The sequence below is a fragment of the Hydra vulgaris genome, chromosome 15 (genome assembly GCF_038396675.1).
Source record: "Hydra vulgaris chromosome 15, alternate assembly HydraT2T_AEP".
Classification (NCBI taxonomy): Eukaryota; Metazoa; Cnidaria; class Hydrozoa; order Anthoathecata; family Hydridae; genus Hydra; species Hydra vulgaris.
This window is the reverse complement of record NC_088934.1, coordinates 53,382,105-53,395,814: the sequence shown is the minus strand read 5'-3', so window position 1 is coordinate 53,395,814 and position 13,710 is coordinate 53,382,105. Positions and strand designations below refer to the sequence as shown.

The window sequence follows — 13,710 nt, the reverse complement described above, 5'->3', positions numbered from 1 at the left end:
TCAAGAAATTTTTATCAACATAAAAGAGTGTATGGAAATGATAAAAATTTTTATATCACAATAATTATTTTTTGTAAATTTTTTTATTATTTTAGCTAACCAATATATAAAAATGAAAAAATATTTCAAAACATGCAAATGTCATGAAGAATTTTGCTATCATGATTTATGTTTAACTGAAAAAGAAGAAAACTTTATCAAAGAAATAATGGATTATGAAGAAATGTCAGAAGAAGATTACGAAAAATACTTGGAAGATTTACTTGCAACAGATGAAACAGTTGAAAATGATGAAACAGATGAAAATGAATATATTGAAGAATTAAAAAATCAAATGATGGAAGAACAAATGGAAAAAGAATTGGAAGAAATACAAAACGTCATAGACGACTTGTTTAATGAAATGGACATTGATCAATATATCAATGAAGTTATTAAAAAAATTGGACGAATTACCTGAACTGTATTTATAAATTTTTTTATTAATTAAATATATATATATATATATTTTAGCAAACATAGTAATGGCAAATAATAATAATGAAAATTACGATGATATGTTTCCTGGTTTTGGGGACGTGTTTGAAAAAGTAGAAAATATTACATTTCATGATACATTCAACGAAAATATAAACGAATTGAACATTGAAATAGACTTTTTTTTTGTTATACTTATTCTTCTTGTTGTTATTATAAAGTTTTTATATTTGTTAAATGTTTTTTGTTAAAAAAAGAACGAGTGTATTTTTATTAACAATTTTTTTATATAAATAAATGTTTTTTAGCAACTAATAAAAAATGGCAGACAACATCTATCCATGCTGTTTTTGTGATATGGAATTTACTGTAGATCAACTCATGAAACACCAAATGGAATGCTCTACAAATCAATTATCTTACGAATGTTTTACATATAAGAAAAAGGTATCAGATTTATTAAACCATGAATGTGAATATGTATTTCAAAAAACATGCTTTTTTTGCAAGACTGCTGTAAACAACGAAGATTATGATGAGCACTCTGTAATATGCTTTCGATATTATAAAGATCAACAAAATAAATATTTTTATCAAATTGTACAAGATGAAAAGAAAAATTCAAATTATTTGAATCTTTCTGTTAACCATATCTTAGCTGGAGCAAAAAATTGTAACAAAATTATAATAAAACTAATTGCAGATAGTAAAGAAACGATGTTCAAACAAAAAGAAGACAAACAAGAAATTAAAAAACTAAAAGAAGAAAATACTACACTACAACAAACCTTGGAAGAGATGAACAAAGAAATAACAGAATTGAAAAATGTTGTATATGAAAACATAGCAGCTTTAGCAAATCAAGAGGAGATACAAAATCTCAATAAAGAAATTATAAAACTCAACCAAGTTGTTGAAAAAAACGCTACAGAATTCTTAGCTTTAAAAAAAACAACTCAACAACCACAAGTTATGCAACACCTCCTTAAAGACAAACACATCATCAAACTTGATCAAATGAATCTAAGATTACTTTCCGACGAAGCTTATTATTCTGAAGCTGTTTACTCACCCGAAGGATATTATTATCGTATAAAAATTTATACTCGCAGCACCAATGAAAAGAATGTAGCCATTTTCTTCCAACTTATTCGAGGAGAACTAGATGATACTTTGAAATGGCCCTTAAGTAAAAAAATAATTTTTACTCTGAGAAATAATGAAAAATTTTTCGCTCATACTATCACTCCAGAAAATTATATTCAAAGTTTAAACGCGAGTTCTTTTGATAAACCTACCGAAGAATTTAATGTAGCTGTTGGATTTCCTAATTTCATTTCACACTAAGAACTAAATCAATTTATTATAAACAATAACTTATATCTTACAATTACTATTCAATAATATATTTTTTTCGTAAAAACTTTTGTCATTTTTTAATTTTAACTAATGATTTTTTATGTAATTATTTGTTTTATAATGACGTTTTTATACATGAAAATATTTTTTTAGATTAACTAATAAAATGAATGCAATAGACATTTTCAGTCAAATCAGTCTTGAACTAACCATTGCCAACGTAAAATCTATCAAATTCATGCTCAGAATACCATTTGGAATCAAAGAAAATTTAAAAAACGGATTGGATATTATAGAGTACTTCAAAGATAATATTATACTAGACGAACAAGGACATACTTACGAATCGATAGAAAGCAAATTAGAATATTTATTTGTATTATGTAAAGCGATTCATCGAATGGATATTATCACTAAATATAAAAAGAAAATACCACGTTTGCCAACGTACGAAGAAAGTCTAGTTAAACATTTACCACCTGTTTATTCTCCACCAAATGCAATATTTCCAAGTGAAGTCATTGAAGCCAAGCAACAAGAACTTTTCAATTTTTACAATCCTTTACCTGAAGCACCTGAATGTGCTCAAGAAACTGATTTCTACTAAAAACTTTTTTTGGGAATAAGTTATAGTTTTTTACTTGTATAGTAAAACTATGATTTATTTCCAAAACATTTACTTCATTTTTTTTGTATTTTTTTATATTTGTAATTTTTTTAAGATTACTAATTAAAAAAATAGGAAGCAACTGGGGCAATATCAAGAGATTATTAGATTTCGAATTCGCTTCATTACGCCTCCGACATAAACGTGTAAAAAAGCAGAAACGAACAAAAAGAATTAAAATGTTTGACGACGAAGAAAAGATTGACAACGAAAATAAAAATCGTTTTGAATATTTGGAAAACATTTATTATCGTATTGAAAACTTTGAACAAGAAACTCTAATTTGGTTTTCTCCATACGAACGTCATTTTTCTTATTATCTATTTCATTATGACGATGAAACATTAGATAACATGAACAAATTTACCAATGAAATTCAATCACAACTTACCTTGAAAGATTTATGTAAAAGAACCTTGGCTCATCAAAGAATCATTGATGAATTTGAGCAATTACAAAATCAAATCATCTCTATATTTGATAGAACCAAAATGCGAAACACAAAATGGACAAATGGAATATATATTAGACTATTATTTTATACTTACAAAAAACACATATTTTATGAATGGATAGAAAAAAATTAACATTTATAGAAATTTCGTATTTAGCAGATCCAAAAAAACAATTAGAAACACATTTAATGAAAGAATTATATTGTATAATATTAGAATATGTAATTTGGGCAAAAAATCAATATTTTTATATTACAGAACACTGTTTTATTCATAATACTATTGTAAAACAATTTTTTAAATATTTTTTTAGATAACTAATAAAAAATGCAAAATAATAATATCAAAAGAATCAAAGACTTTCACGCATACGACATTATCCTCATTGTCCGTTGGTTTAAGCAGGAATCAAAAATTAACATAGGACGTAATATGAAATCTTTAAAAGAATTAACGAAAAGAAAATTAGCCATCAGAAAAATGGCAGTTAAACTCGAATTATTAAAAGATGAACTCGGATATTTATATTTTACTAATTTATATTATACTAATGATGATTATTTTTATACTAGTGAATTTTTTTCTGATCATACTAAATTTTTTTGGATTCAAAAAAAATTGTATTTTATTTGTACAACATGTTTAGATTTCACTATTATAATCCATGTATTAATGATAAAGAACTTGATTTTTTTTATAATTGTATTATAAAATATGCACAATGGGCACAAGATCAATATTATTTTATTACTACTAATAATTTTATACATATAAAAGATTTTGTTTTATATTTATAGCTAAACTAATAAAAAATGGAAACAAAAAAGAATCATCGAAGCAAAAGTTTAAACAATACGATCTTCAATATGAAAAAATGGTATGGTTTTGTTCAAAAACAAAATTAGCATTTAAACTCGACAAAATCCCTACCTTGAAAGATTTATGTAAAAGACAATTGGGATTTTGCAGAATAAAAAAAGAAATTATATTATTTAAAGAAAAACTTAAAAATGCAATACCAATGTGTTATTACGATGGAGAATTTATTATGTATAAGGACTCGTTTTATTTTCCAAGATATACTGATTGGTGGTTTTTATTTCATTTTTCATCTAAATTAAATTTTTTTTACGCGCAACATACTTTTTTATATCTTTCAATTGAAATATTTAACTCGCATTATCATTACGATTTTTTAAACAATACTCAATATGATCAATTTTATATTTTATTAAAAAATTATATAGATTGGGCTATACTTCAATATCATTTTATTATGAATCAAACATTTATACATGTAAACGATATTATTTTAAATTTATAGCTAAACAAATAAAAAATGCAACTAATAAGAAAAAGTTTTGAAGAATACAACATGCATTATCACGAATGGGATTAGCAAATGGGATTAGCAAGAATACAAGTTGAAATGGACATATTTTTAAAAGAACTTGCCAAAGTCATTCCTATTGAATATTACAATTCGGATAAATATATTATTTGGACTCAAACTTTTTACAAGACAACTGAAATTGGACCTCGATTCTTATACAGAAAACATTTAGAATTTTTTTTGATCAAGCTTTTTTTACATATATATAAGCGTTTTATATTTTATTAAAAAATTATATTCATTGGGCTTTAAAGCAATATTATTATATTAATTCTCATCAAACTGTACATAAAAATGATGTTATTTTATATTTATAGCTAGAATAATAAAAAAAATGAAAAACTATGGTTACGCTAAAAAAACAACAATTCCAAAAAAAATACGACAACAACTGAAAGGTATATTCATTTTTTTTTATTTTTTTAAATTAAAAATTTTTTTATTTAACTTATTTTTTTTCTTTTTTTTTAGCCATGTATCCCTACTTTTTTAAATTGCAAAGAGAATCACTAAAACATTCACAATTATTCAACGAGCGCTATTTCTGTATTAAGTAATGTGGCAATTGTCAAGCTTGTCAGCTACACAAATGAAATTTAACTTTTTTTTGTATTTTTTTATTTTAGAAATATATTTTTTATCATATTTTTGTCTTTTTTATTCCATCTTTTTTACTTAATTTTTTAACAATATTTATATAACTTTATACTAACATTTTAACTTTTTTAGTTATAAAAAATGAATAATAATAATAACAACTGGGAGATGGAACTCGACAGTCCTCCGTTTGAATTTAAACAACCAAACTTAAAATTAAGAAGACCTCTCCGAGGCTTAAACTTTGAACAATGTTTAAAACTAGAAATAAAAGAAATAAAAGAAGCAAAAGAAAAAGCAAAAGAAAAAGAAGAAGAAAAAGAAGAAGAGCGGTTGTGTAACGCTCCGCCTTTTGAATTAGACTCTAATTATTTATATGAATAAAATTTTTTTATTTATACGAATTATTTAATTACCATAACGAACCACTTGACGGGGTCCCCCTCTCGACACCCAGAAAAAATATACTGAACTCGTAAAAAAAATATACTGAACTCGTATAACACACTTTTCCAACATTCATATATCATCATATATATATACATATACACACATATATATATGTATATATATATATATATATATATATATATATATATATATATATATATATATATATATATATATATATATATATATATACACACATACATATATATCTTATTTTTTTCGATTTAATAATTTGCGACATAATATGATTTGTCACGATGGACCTATAAATTTCTTAAACATTTTTTTTAGAATTAATAAAAAAGAGATTGTTATTTGCTGTATCTTTTTTGATAAATAACTATCTACAGTGACACGAATTCCATAACTGCTAACAGGAGCCGGTGCATCTGGGTATAACACCTATCACAGAATAAAGAATCACTGTATTCTGTGTCAGTCCAAGTAACAGTTATGAATTTGGCATAAACTTAATTTATTTAAATAATGTTCACTTGAGTTACATCATTTTTTAAATTTTTTAACTATTGCAATTAGCTATAAATTATTTTTTATTATTTTATTTTTTAGCAAAAAGAAAAGCTATTCTTGGTAATTGAAATTGTGATAAGTTTATTTATATAAAAAATATAAAAACTGGTAGAAAGTATGCTGAATTTTAAAGTAAGCTGAAAGTATGCTAAATTTCTTTTGGCTCGAGAAATATTTAGCAACTTAAAGCTAAGTAGTGGGTAATCTTTAATATATCCCTGCAAGCCTGACGTTGTGGACTATTAACCTTAACTAATTCGTTTAACTTTCAAAACTTATTATAAATATTTTCGGATTTAGGTGTGGCAGAAAAGATAACTGTTACAGGTATATTAAAATTTAAAAACTAGTTTGTCTTGAAATATTTTTCTAACTATTTTCTTGACAAATCTCGTCAGCCGAGAATTCGTTTTCCGCAATTTGAGTTTTTCTATATAATTATCAATAAATACTCAACAATCAATGAGTTGCTTGTCCACTAATTCTTGTTTCAAGAATAATAAAATTTTAGGAAATACATGGTTTTTTTTTAAAATAAGCATATGAAATTTTTGAAACAGGCTTGAGTATGCTTATGAAAAAAGTTAAGAGAGGCTCAAAAATATGCTTAAGCTTAAGCATGTTTCAAAAGATATGCTTTAAGACTTACAAGAATGCACATGTTTTCAATACTTTTTGAAAACATGTGCATTCTTGTAAGTCTTGAAGGAAGGCAAAAAAAATCTGTTATTTTGATACATATATATAAGTTTATGGTTCATGATACATACATAGAGATTTATATACAGATTTTGCTTTGCATTATAATAACTTAACTAAATAGTTTTCATGCGCTTTCGAGAATCTCAATATTAGTTGAACTGCGCTAAGAAACAACTGTAATTCAATGTAATTTGAGGCTCAACAATATGCTGACTTTTTTGCCGAATCTGACCCTCCATATGCTTATAAGCGTTATGCTTATAAAATAAACATGAATAATTAGTCGGACTATTTATAGTTGAATAATTAAAAAGACATTCATAGATCCTCGGCTTACGATTTGTTTTATAAAGGCTTTTAAAATGTGTTTTTTCATAACTCAGCGAAAAATTATACTTTATAATATATATATTACTAATTGTTCAGATGTAAATTTTGTGTTTTCTTTAGAACCTTCAAAAGAAATGGAATCACATTTCTTTGATTTTGACCGTTTTATATCAATTTCCTTTTTAACACACATTTTATAGAACATTTTATAGATTTAACTCGCCGAGACTTTGAACAATATCGGCTTAGCCACCCCGGGCCAAAATCGAAGGCGGCTTTTAGAGTATGGGCGGAAAATGAGGCGGACTGTCCAGGTTTTAAACCTTACTTGCGTCGTGGTGGAAGCACCGTTGTCAACCACTTTAAATACTCCTTTTAGGTGTATTTATCAAAGTGTTTATATATATATATATCATCGAGTATATCTTATTTATATTTTTTTTATATTTGTTATATTTATATTGGTTATATATATTTAAGAAAATATTTATATTTTTGAATTAGCTTTTTTCTTGTAGATTTTTCCTGTAGATTCTTCAATACCGGTACATATATTAATATTCAAGAATTTAAACAGCTTAAAAATACATTACAGGATATTTAAAGATATTGTAAGTTATTACCAAATAAATAATTTGCTAATGCCTTAATAATACTGTATGTGAATTTGATTAGGGGTCTCCAATTTATTTTATTGGGTAAATCTAATTGAAAATGTTATAAAAATAAGTAATACAAAACCCAACATATCATAACAAGTAAACACATATCTACTTTAACCTCGATTTGCAGAGTTGTGATTGTATAAGATTTTAATGAACTATACCAAGCTTTGGTTACAGATCTAGCCAAATACATGTAAAAAAAATTCCTGGGGTTGAAATTGGTGTCCTTCCGCGACAGTTATATTACTTCTTGCTAAAGTTATAGCTGCCGTGGCGTAGCGTTTAAAGCATCTGACTCGTAACCCAGGGGTTGCACATAAACGTTTCGGTGAGGTTGGAAACGGAGAGCCAACCTATTAAATGTTAATCTCCTTGTGGTGGCAACAAGACTATTAGGACTTCTTAGAGCACCTTAAAAAACCTTAATAACTAAATAAAAATTTACTTTAACTTTACTTTTTATGTAGGATTTTTTGTTCTTCCTTAACTTCAGGCCATAACTAAATTAATTAATACGGGAAAGCATGATTCTTAAAGACAAGGAATATTTGTTGAAGGAAGGAAAATATAATGAGAACCCGTTATATACAGTCGACGCTAGTTCTAAAGACCTATAAGAAAAAATTTATAGACCTGCAATTAATTACTAATGCTTTAGAGGTAGTTAGTTAAATGTTATCACTACCATTTTTTTTTTAAATTTACAATCGGCTTACACCACAAAAAGGCTATACATATTAAGTATGCCGATTTGAATTAAGGTATAAGCAGTTTAATATCAATATTTAAAGCACCATGACACAAACATATCAATTAGGGCAGTTTATACCAGTATCAAAGTAGTAGTATATATGTGCTTAATATGAAAAATACCAGCCACTTAAATGGTATAAACGTCTGTCTATAGTAAAGACATAAACACTATGAAATCATAGATACTATAAGTAAAATAAGAAACATATAAATGGATTATTGAAATAGTACTGTGTAAAAAAATGCTAAGTAAGAAAACCTTTGATGATTACCAGCGACACGCAAGCCGAGAACCAAGAGGCCGTATGTCCAGTATTTGTGTTTCCAAGAAAATCGATTTGAAATTTTAATTAAAGTTAAAACAAGAAAAAACAGAATAATTATTCATATTAACCCTATCGTTTTATTATTCTTGTGCCTAGACTTATTGGACAAATCAAATGTTAATTATATATTGATAATAAATTGGAAAAACATAAAAATTTGGGCTTATGACCTCTCGGATCTCGATTGACAAACAGTTAGATAATTTAAACAAAAATTATTTAAATTTATGTTACTATTAAACAATTACCAGATTATAAAAATGCTTTAAAGTTCTATCAATGGCATAACTACAGCATAGCAAGCGTTTTTACTCGGTTTTTCGGATGTCCATTTTATTATTCACAGACATGCCGTATAATTCTTTTGCAAGGATACAAGTTTAAGCAAGCAGCGGGTACTTTTAAAAACAACTTTTGTAAAATAGTAACATTTGATATATAAATAATTTCATAAACCAATATGAAGGCCACCTTGGGGCGATTCTACGGATAAAATGAGAGGGGATTGAACCCTTAATTTTTGCTAACTGCCTGTCCCCCCCCCCCCCCAAAAAAAAGTCCTTAAATCTCCCAACTTACCGACTGGCTGACTAAATTCCTAAAAAACTGAGTCCCCACACACCACTGTAAAATCACCTCTTAGGCCATCAACATTTCCAAATGATATAAAATTTTTCTTCTTAATTATATGCGATATCTATTATGTCATTGAAGAAACTTAGTCACAAAGGAATAGTTACACAAAAAAAAAGAATCAATAGTTAATCTAATTTACCTGCTATAGAACATTGGCTAGGATTTTCAAATTTTACTTTTTCTAGTAAAATTGGTTTAGTGCAATGACATTGTTAGTATTACTTAATCAGCAAATGCATTTAACGAAGAGAAATTTGTAGGTATGTTGCATAGCAGGCTCTTTTTGAGGAGTGCGTGCATTACAAATAAATAAAATGTATATAAATACAAGATTATACATCTCAAAGATAGGAATATTCATTGTTTATAACTAACTTATCCATTCTTATAGATTTTTTTTTTAATTAATTAAGGTATAGACTGGTTAAATTAAAAATTGAAAAATTTTATTGAACTTTGCAATATTGAAGAATTGTAAATGATATTTGCAAGTGAAAAGAAACTGTACAGCATTTATAGTTAGTCATAAAATAAATTATTAGTTAGTAATAAAATAAACTATTTACTTGCGCTGTAGAATAGTATTAAAAAACATTTCCCTATTATTATTTTAATTGCTTCTTGTTTAATTGTCAATTTTGACAAATCCAATTATCATCTTCCTTTTAATAGGCACTTGGTGGAATTTGTTTACTATCACGATGAAACCATTTACTAAAAACACAGCATTGTGCCATTTGCCTTAAAAAATTAAATACGTTTCCATCTGGAATATAAAAAACTTGTTAAATTCAAGATGTCAATTAAAGTATTGCGTTTGTAAATATTTGTAATGCCCCTCTAATCTACACCCTGTATTTTATCTATTAATTTCATACAATGCTTAACTAAAGATGGTGGCCGATTAATCAAGTAAGCTGGAATTTTATTGTGATATTTCCTATATGAGGAATGTGCTCTTCTATTATCGTCACAATAACTAAAAAAAAAATAATTTGAAAAGATCTAAAAATCCTTTTATCAGATATTAATAAAAACCCTTGTTTTAAAGTATTATTTACCAGGTAACTGGACAAACATCAGTACCGAAGTAGGATTCTACTTGCTATATTTTAAATTTTATTTTATGTACGTGAAACAATTTATTACCGCTAGACATTATATAAAAATTATGTAGTCAAAGTGATGACTTTCTAACATTCTTTTACTAATTTAAATTTCTTTAACAGATTTATAATTTAATAATTTTTATTGCTAGAAAGTTATGAAAATGTTTTCAAAAAATCATAAGTTTCAAATAATTAAAGATTCAAATATAAAACCTAGGAAAAAACAGAATGAGCTAAAATAAATTATCATAAAAAAAAACATCGGAAAAACTATTGAAGTTAGAATAACAATCATGTCTTAATAATATAAAATAAAAGTTATTTGTGCCAAAAAAACAAACAGCAGTTGTAGTAAATGTACAAACTAACTTGTCATATTTGTGCGGAAGAAATTCTTCTACGCAAGTACTGAGCATAGCTGTTAGTGAAGAATTTTTTCCTTTTTCAAAAAAACCCTGAAAGATTGATTCTGCCTTTCAGTTCCATTATTGGTGCTAACATTCAGCAAATTTCGATCTAGTCTATAAGCAAATACCTATCTCTGAAATTGAAAAAAAGTTTATAAACATTTCAGTAATATAAAAACAAAATAAAGACAAACGATACCCAAAAATTACAACAGAAAACAAAATTTTAATAACAGCGTTTACATCAACTTTTAGGGTATAATTTTTTTTTGTTATTTAGAAACAACCTTTTAAATACATAACCAAGTGCTTTTCAAATATTCAACAAGTTTTGGGTTATTTTGCCATTCTAGTAATTCCTCTAAATTCTCAACAGCTTTTAGACAACCCTTTATTGTTTTCGTATATGCAATGTCACGAAGCCTAACTTTAATGTCATCCTTTATCATGCTACAGCCATTAGTTGTTTTAGACAGCCATCGTTCCCACGTTTGTTCGCGATGAAAATCACAAATAAACACTTTGCAGCATAAAACAAATGACTATATTTAAACTATTTAGCAATTACGAATTAAAAACAATGACAATCAATCATATCAAAATACCTTATGTAAAAAGAAGAGTTTAAGGTAATTATATTATGGTAATATAGTAAGTACAGATATTCATTTACTACTATTATATATGTATTTTTATAAGCATACTTTGTACAGAGCTTTAGCTTTGATATTTTTGTCCTTGCCGTGTTGACAGTCAAGAGTACTATTTGATGAAACAATGAAGGTACTCTAAAGGTAAAATACTTAGTGATTTTTCAGTAATACTTCTAAAAAAGCAGATTATTATATATATATATACATATATATATATATATATTTATATAATAAATATTAAATATTAACACAATTAAATAATTTAAATATTAACACAATTCCTACCATAAATATATAGAGAGAGAGTAAATGTTATAGCAAAATATATACTTACATGTATATTTGAACACGAAAATAAAATTTATAAAAAAATTTTCACTAAATATATATATTTAATTAGGTGCATAAAGCAATAAAGGTCAATACAGGGTTGCTGCTTAACTTTAAATAATTATTCACAAGTAAATAATGTTTTCCCAATTAGTTTTTCAGTTTATCTATGAGATTATTTTACGTTTCTAAACATATTTTGTATCTTTGACAAACTAAAATTTCTACAATAGAGCAATTAAAATCTTAAAATATGACAGCTGTCAATATTTAAGATTTTTACTTTTTCAAAAGATTATACAGCAGATTATACATAGTGAACAAAATATTGCTTATTTCATAAACCAGATCACTATACAATTTGTGTAACAACTCCATTCCTTTTGTTTACCGGTAAAAGGTATACGGCATAGATATACCATATAAACACAATATAACACATTATAAAATAAAATTTAAATTTGAAAAAGAGAGCACCTTCAAAGCTTTCTTTAATGCTTCTTGTATAACCTACAATGTAATGAACAGTGTGCAATAAATCATGCTCTTTTATTTTAGAACTAACATCTGCATATGTTGCTAAAATGTGCTTCGTTTCCATAACTGAAATTGAATTTGAAGTTGATGTTGACATAACGTGATGTGCATCTAAAATGATAATGAACCTTATATATATTATATGTATAAATACATATATTTTGTATTTATTAAAAATTACATGTGTAAATATATTTATTCATATATATAACTAAATACATATATATTACACATATATATTTTATATATATATAAAAATATATATCTATCATATATGTGTAATATATGAGTATATATTTAACTATATGTATATATATGTATATATATATACATGTATATATATCTTTACAAACTAATTACATTAAGTTAAAGTGACTTAATTTAGGTGACTTAATTAAGTGACTTATATTTTTTATAATTAGGTAAAAAATTAGGTATAAGTCTTATTCAATATTTAATTAGAAACTAAAACGAGATAAATAATAAATTAATAAAAAAATTTTACTCGCTACATCTTCTAAATCTTTGCAAAAATCATTTTCATTCATTTTGATGTCAAAAATAAAAAGTGAACTTGTTTTAAATACAAAAAAGTTACTTAGAATTCACGAGGTCTTTGAGATCGAACTTTTTTGCAAGATTATATAATATAAAATAACTTTAAAATTAAAATTTTAGAAGTCGTATTGTGAATACTTTGAAGTAAAATGAAAAACAATAAAATATCTACTACCATGATATAAAATTTAATGATGAGGGGGTTTTTAAGATCGAGTTGTTCGAACATTTCTTAGAATGACATCATTATAATACTTCAATTGGATGATCTGATCTCGGAACATTAACTGTGTGTTACAGCAAAAAAAAGAGGATTAAATATTTTACACTGCAGTATATTTTAATTAAGCAGCGAAATAATTTTTGAAGTTGCTTCAACACCATTTTACACTTTCAAAGTAAACAAATTCAAAAACAGAAAATCAAAGAAACCCTTTTGTCGGTGGAACACGGAAATAAGATTTGATTTAAATGAAATCTTATTTTTATGTTTAACTCTTAAGTTTTTATTAAGCAATGAATTTCGTACAACTTGATAATGTTAGGCCAACCATTGTTATGGTTAAACCATTGTTATGGTTAATTACATTAAATCTTCTTCTTTCATCACATTTAAATAGCAGTTTTATTGAGCAAACACGCTTAGCAGATTAATAATTCCAATGATACTAATCAATCACTTTAATAAATAATAAATTAGGTCGGGTTTGGTGGTAGTAATTTAAATTTTCATGTAAGGAGAAGTGAATAATAAATTTTGCAACACTTTTTTAGT

General features: G+C 25.7%; 1 protein-coding gene across 1 annotated transcript; it reads left to right on the top strand.

Annotated features, from left to right (window-relative positions):
* Positions 1-798: 798 nt before the first annotated feature.
* Positions 799-1,824, top strand: LOC136092070 (TNF receptor-associated factor 5-like). Its single transcript, XM_065819788.1, has one exon. It carries the CDS (start codon positions 799-801, stop codon positions 1,822-1,824), a length of 1,026 nt encoding a protein of 341 aa, XP_065675860.1.
* The last annotated feature ends 11,886 nt before the right edge of the window (positions 1,825-13,710 follow it).

What these genes read in the sequence shown, in the direction of transcription:
- LOC136092070 (XM_065819788.1), top strand. Translation starts at nt 799, where the DNA reads ATGGCAGACAACATCTATCCATGCTGTTTTTGTGATATGGAATTTACT.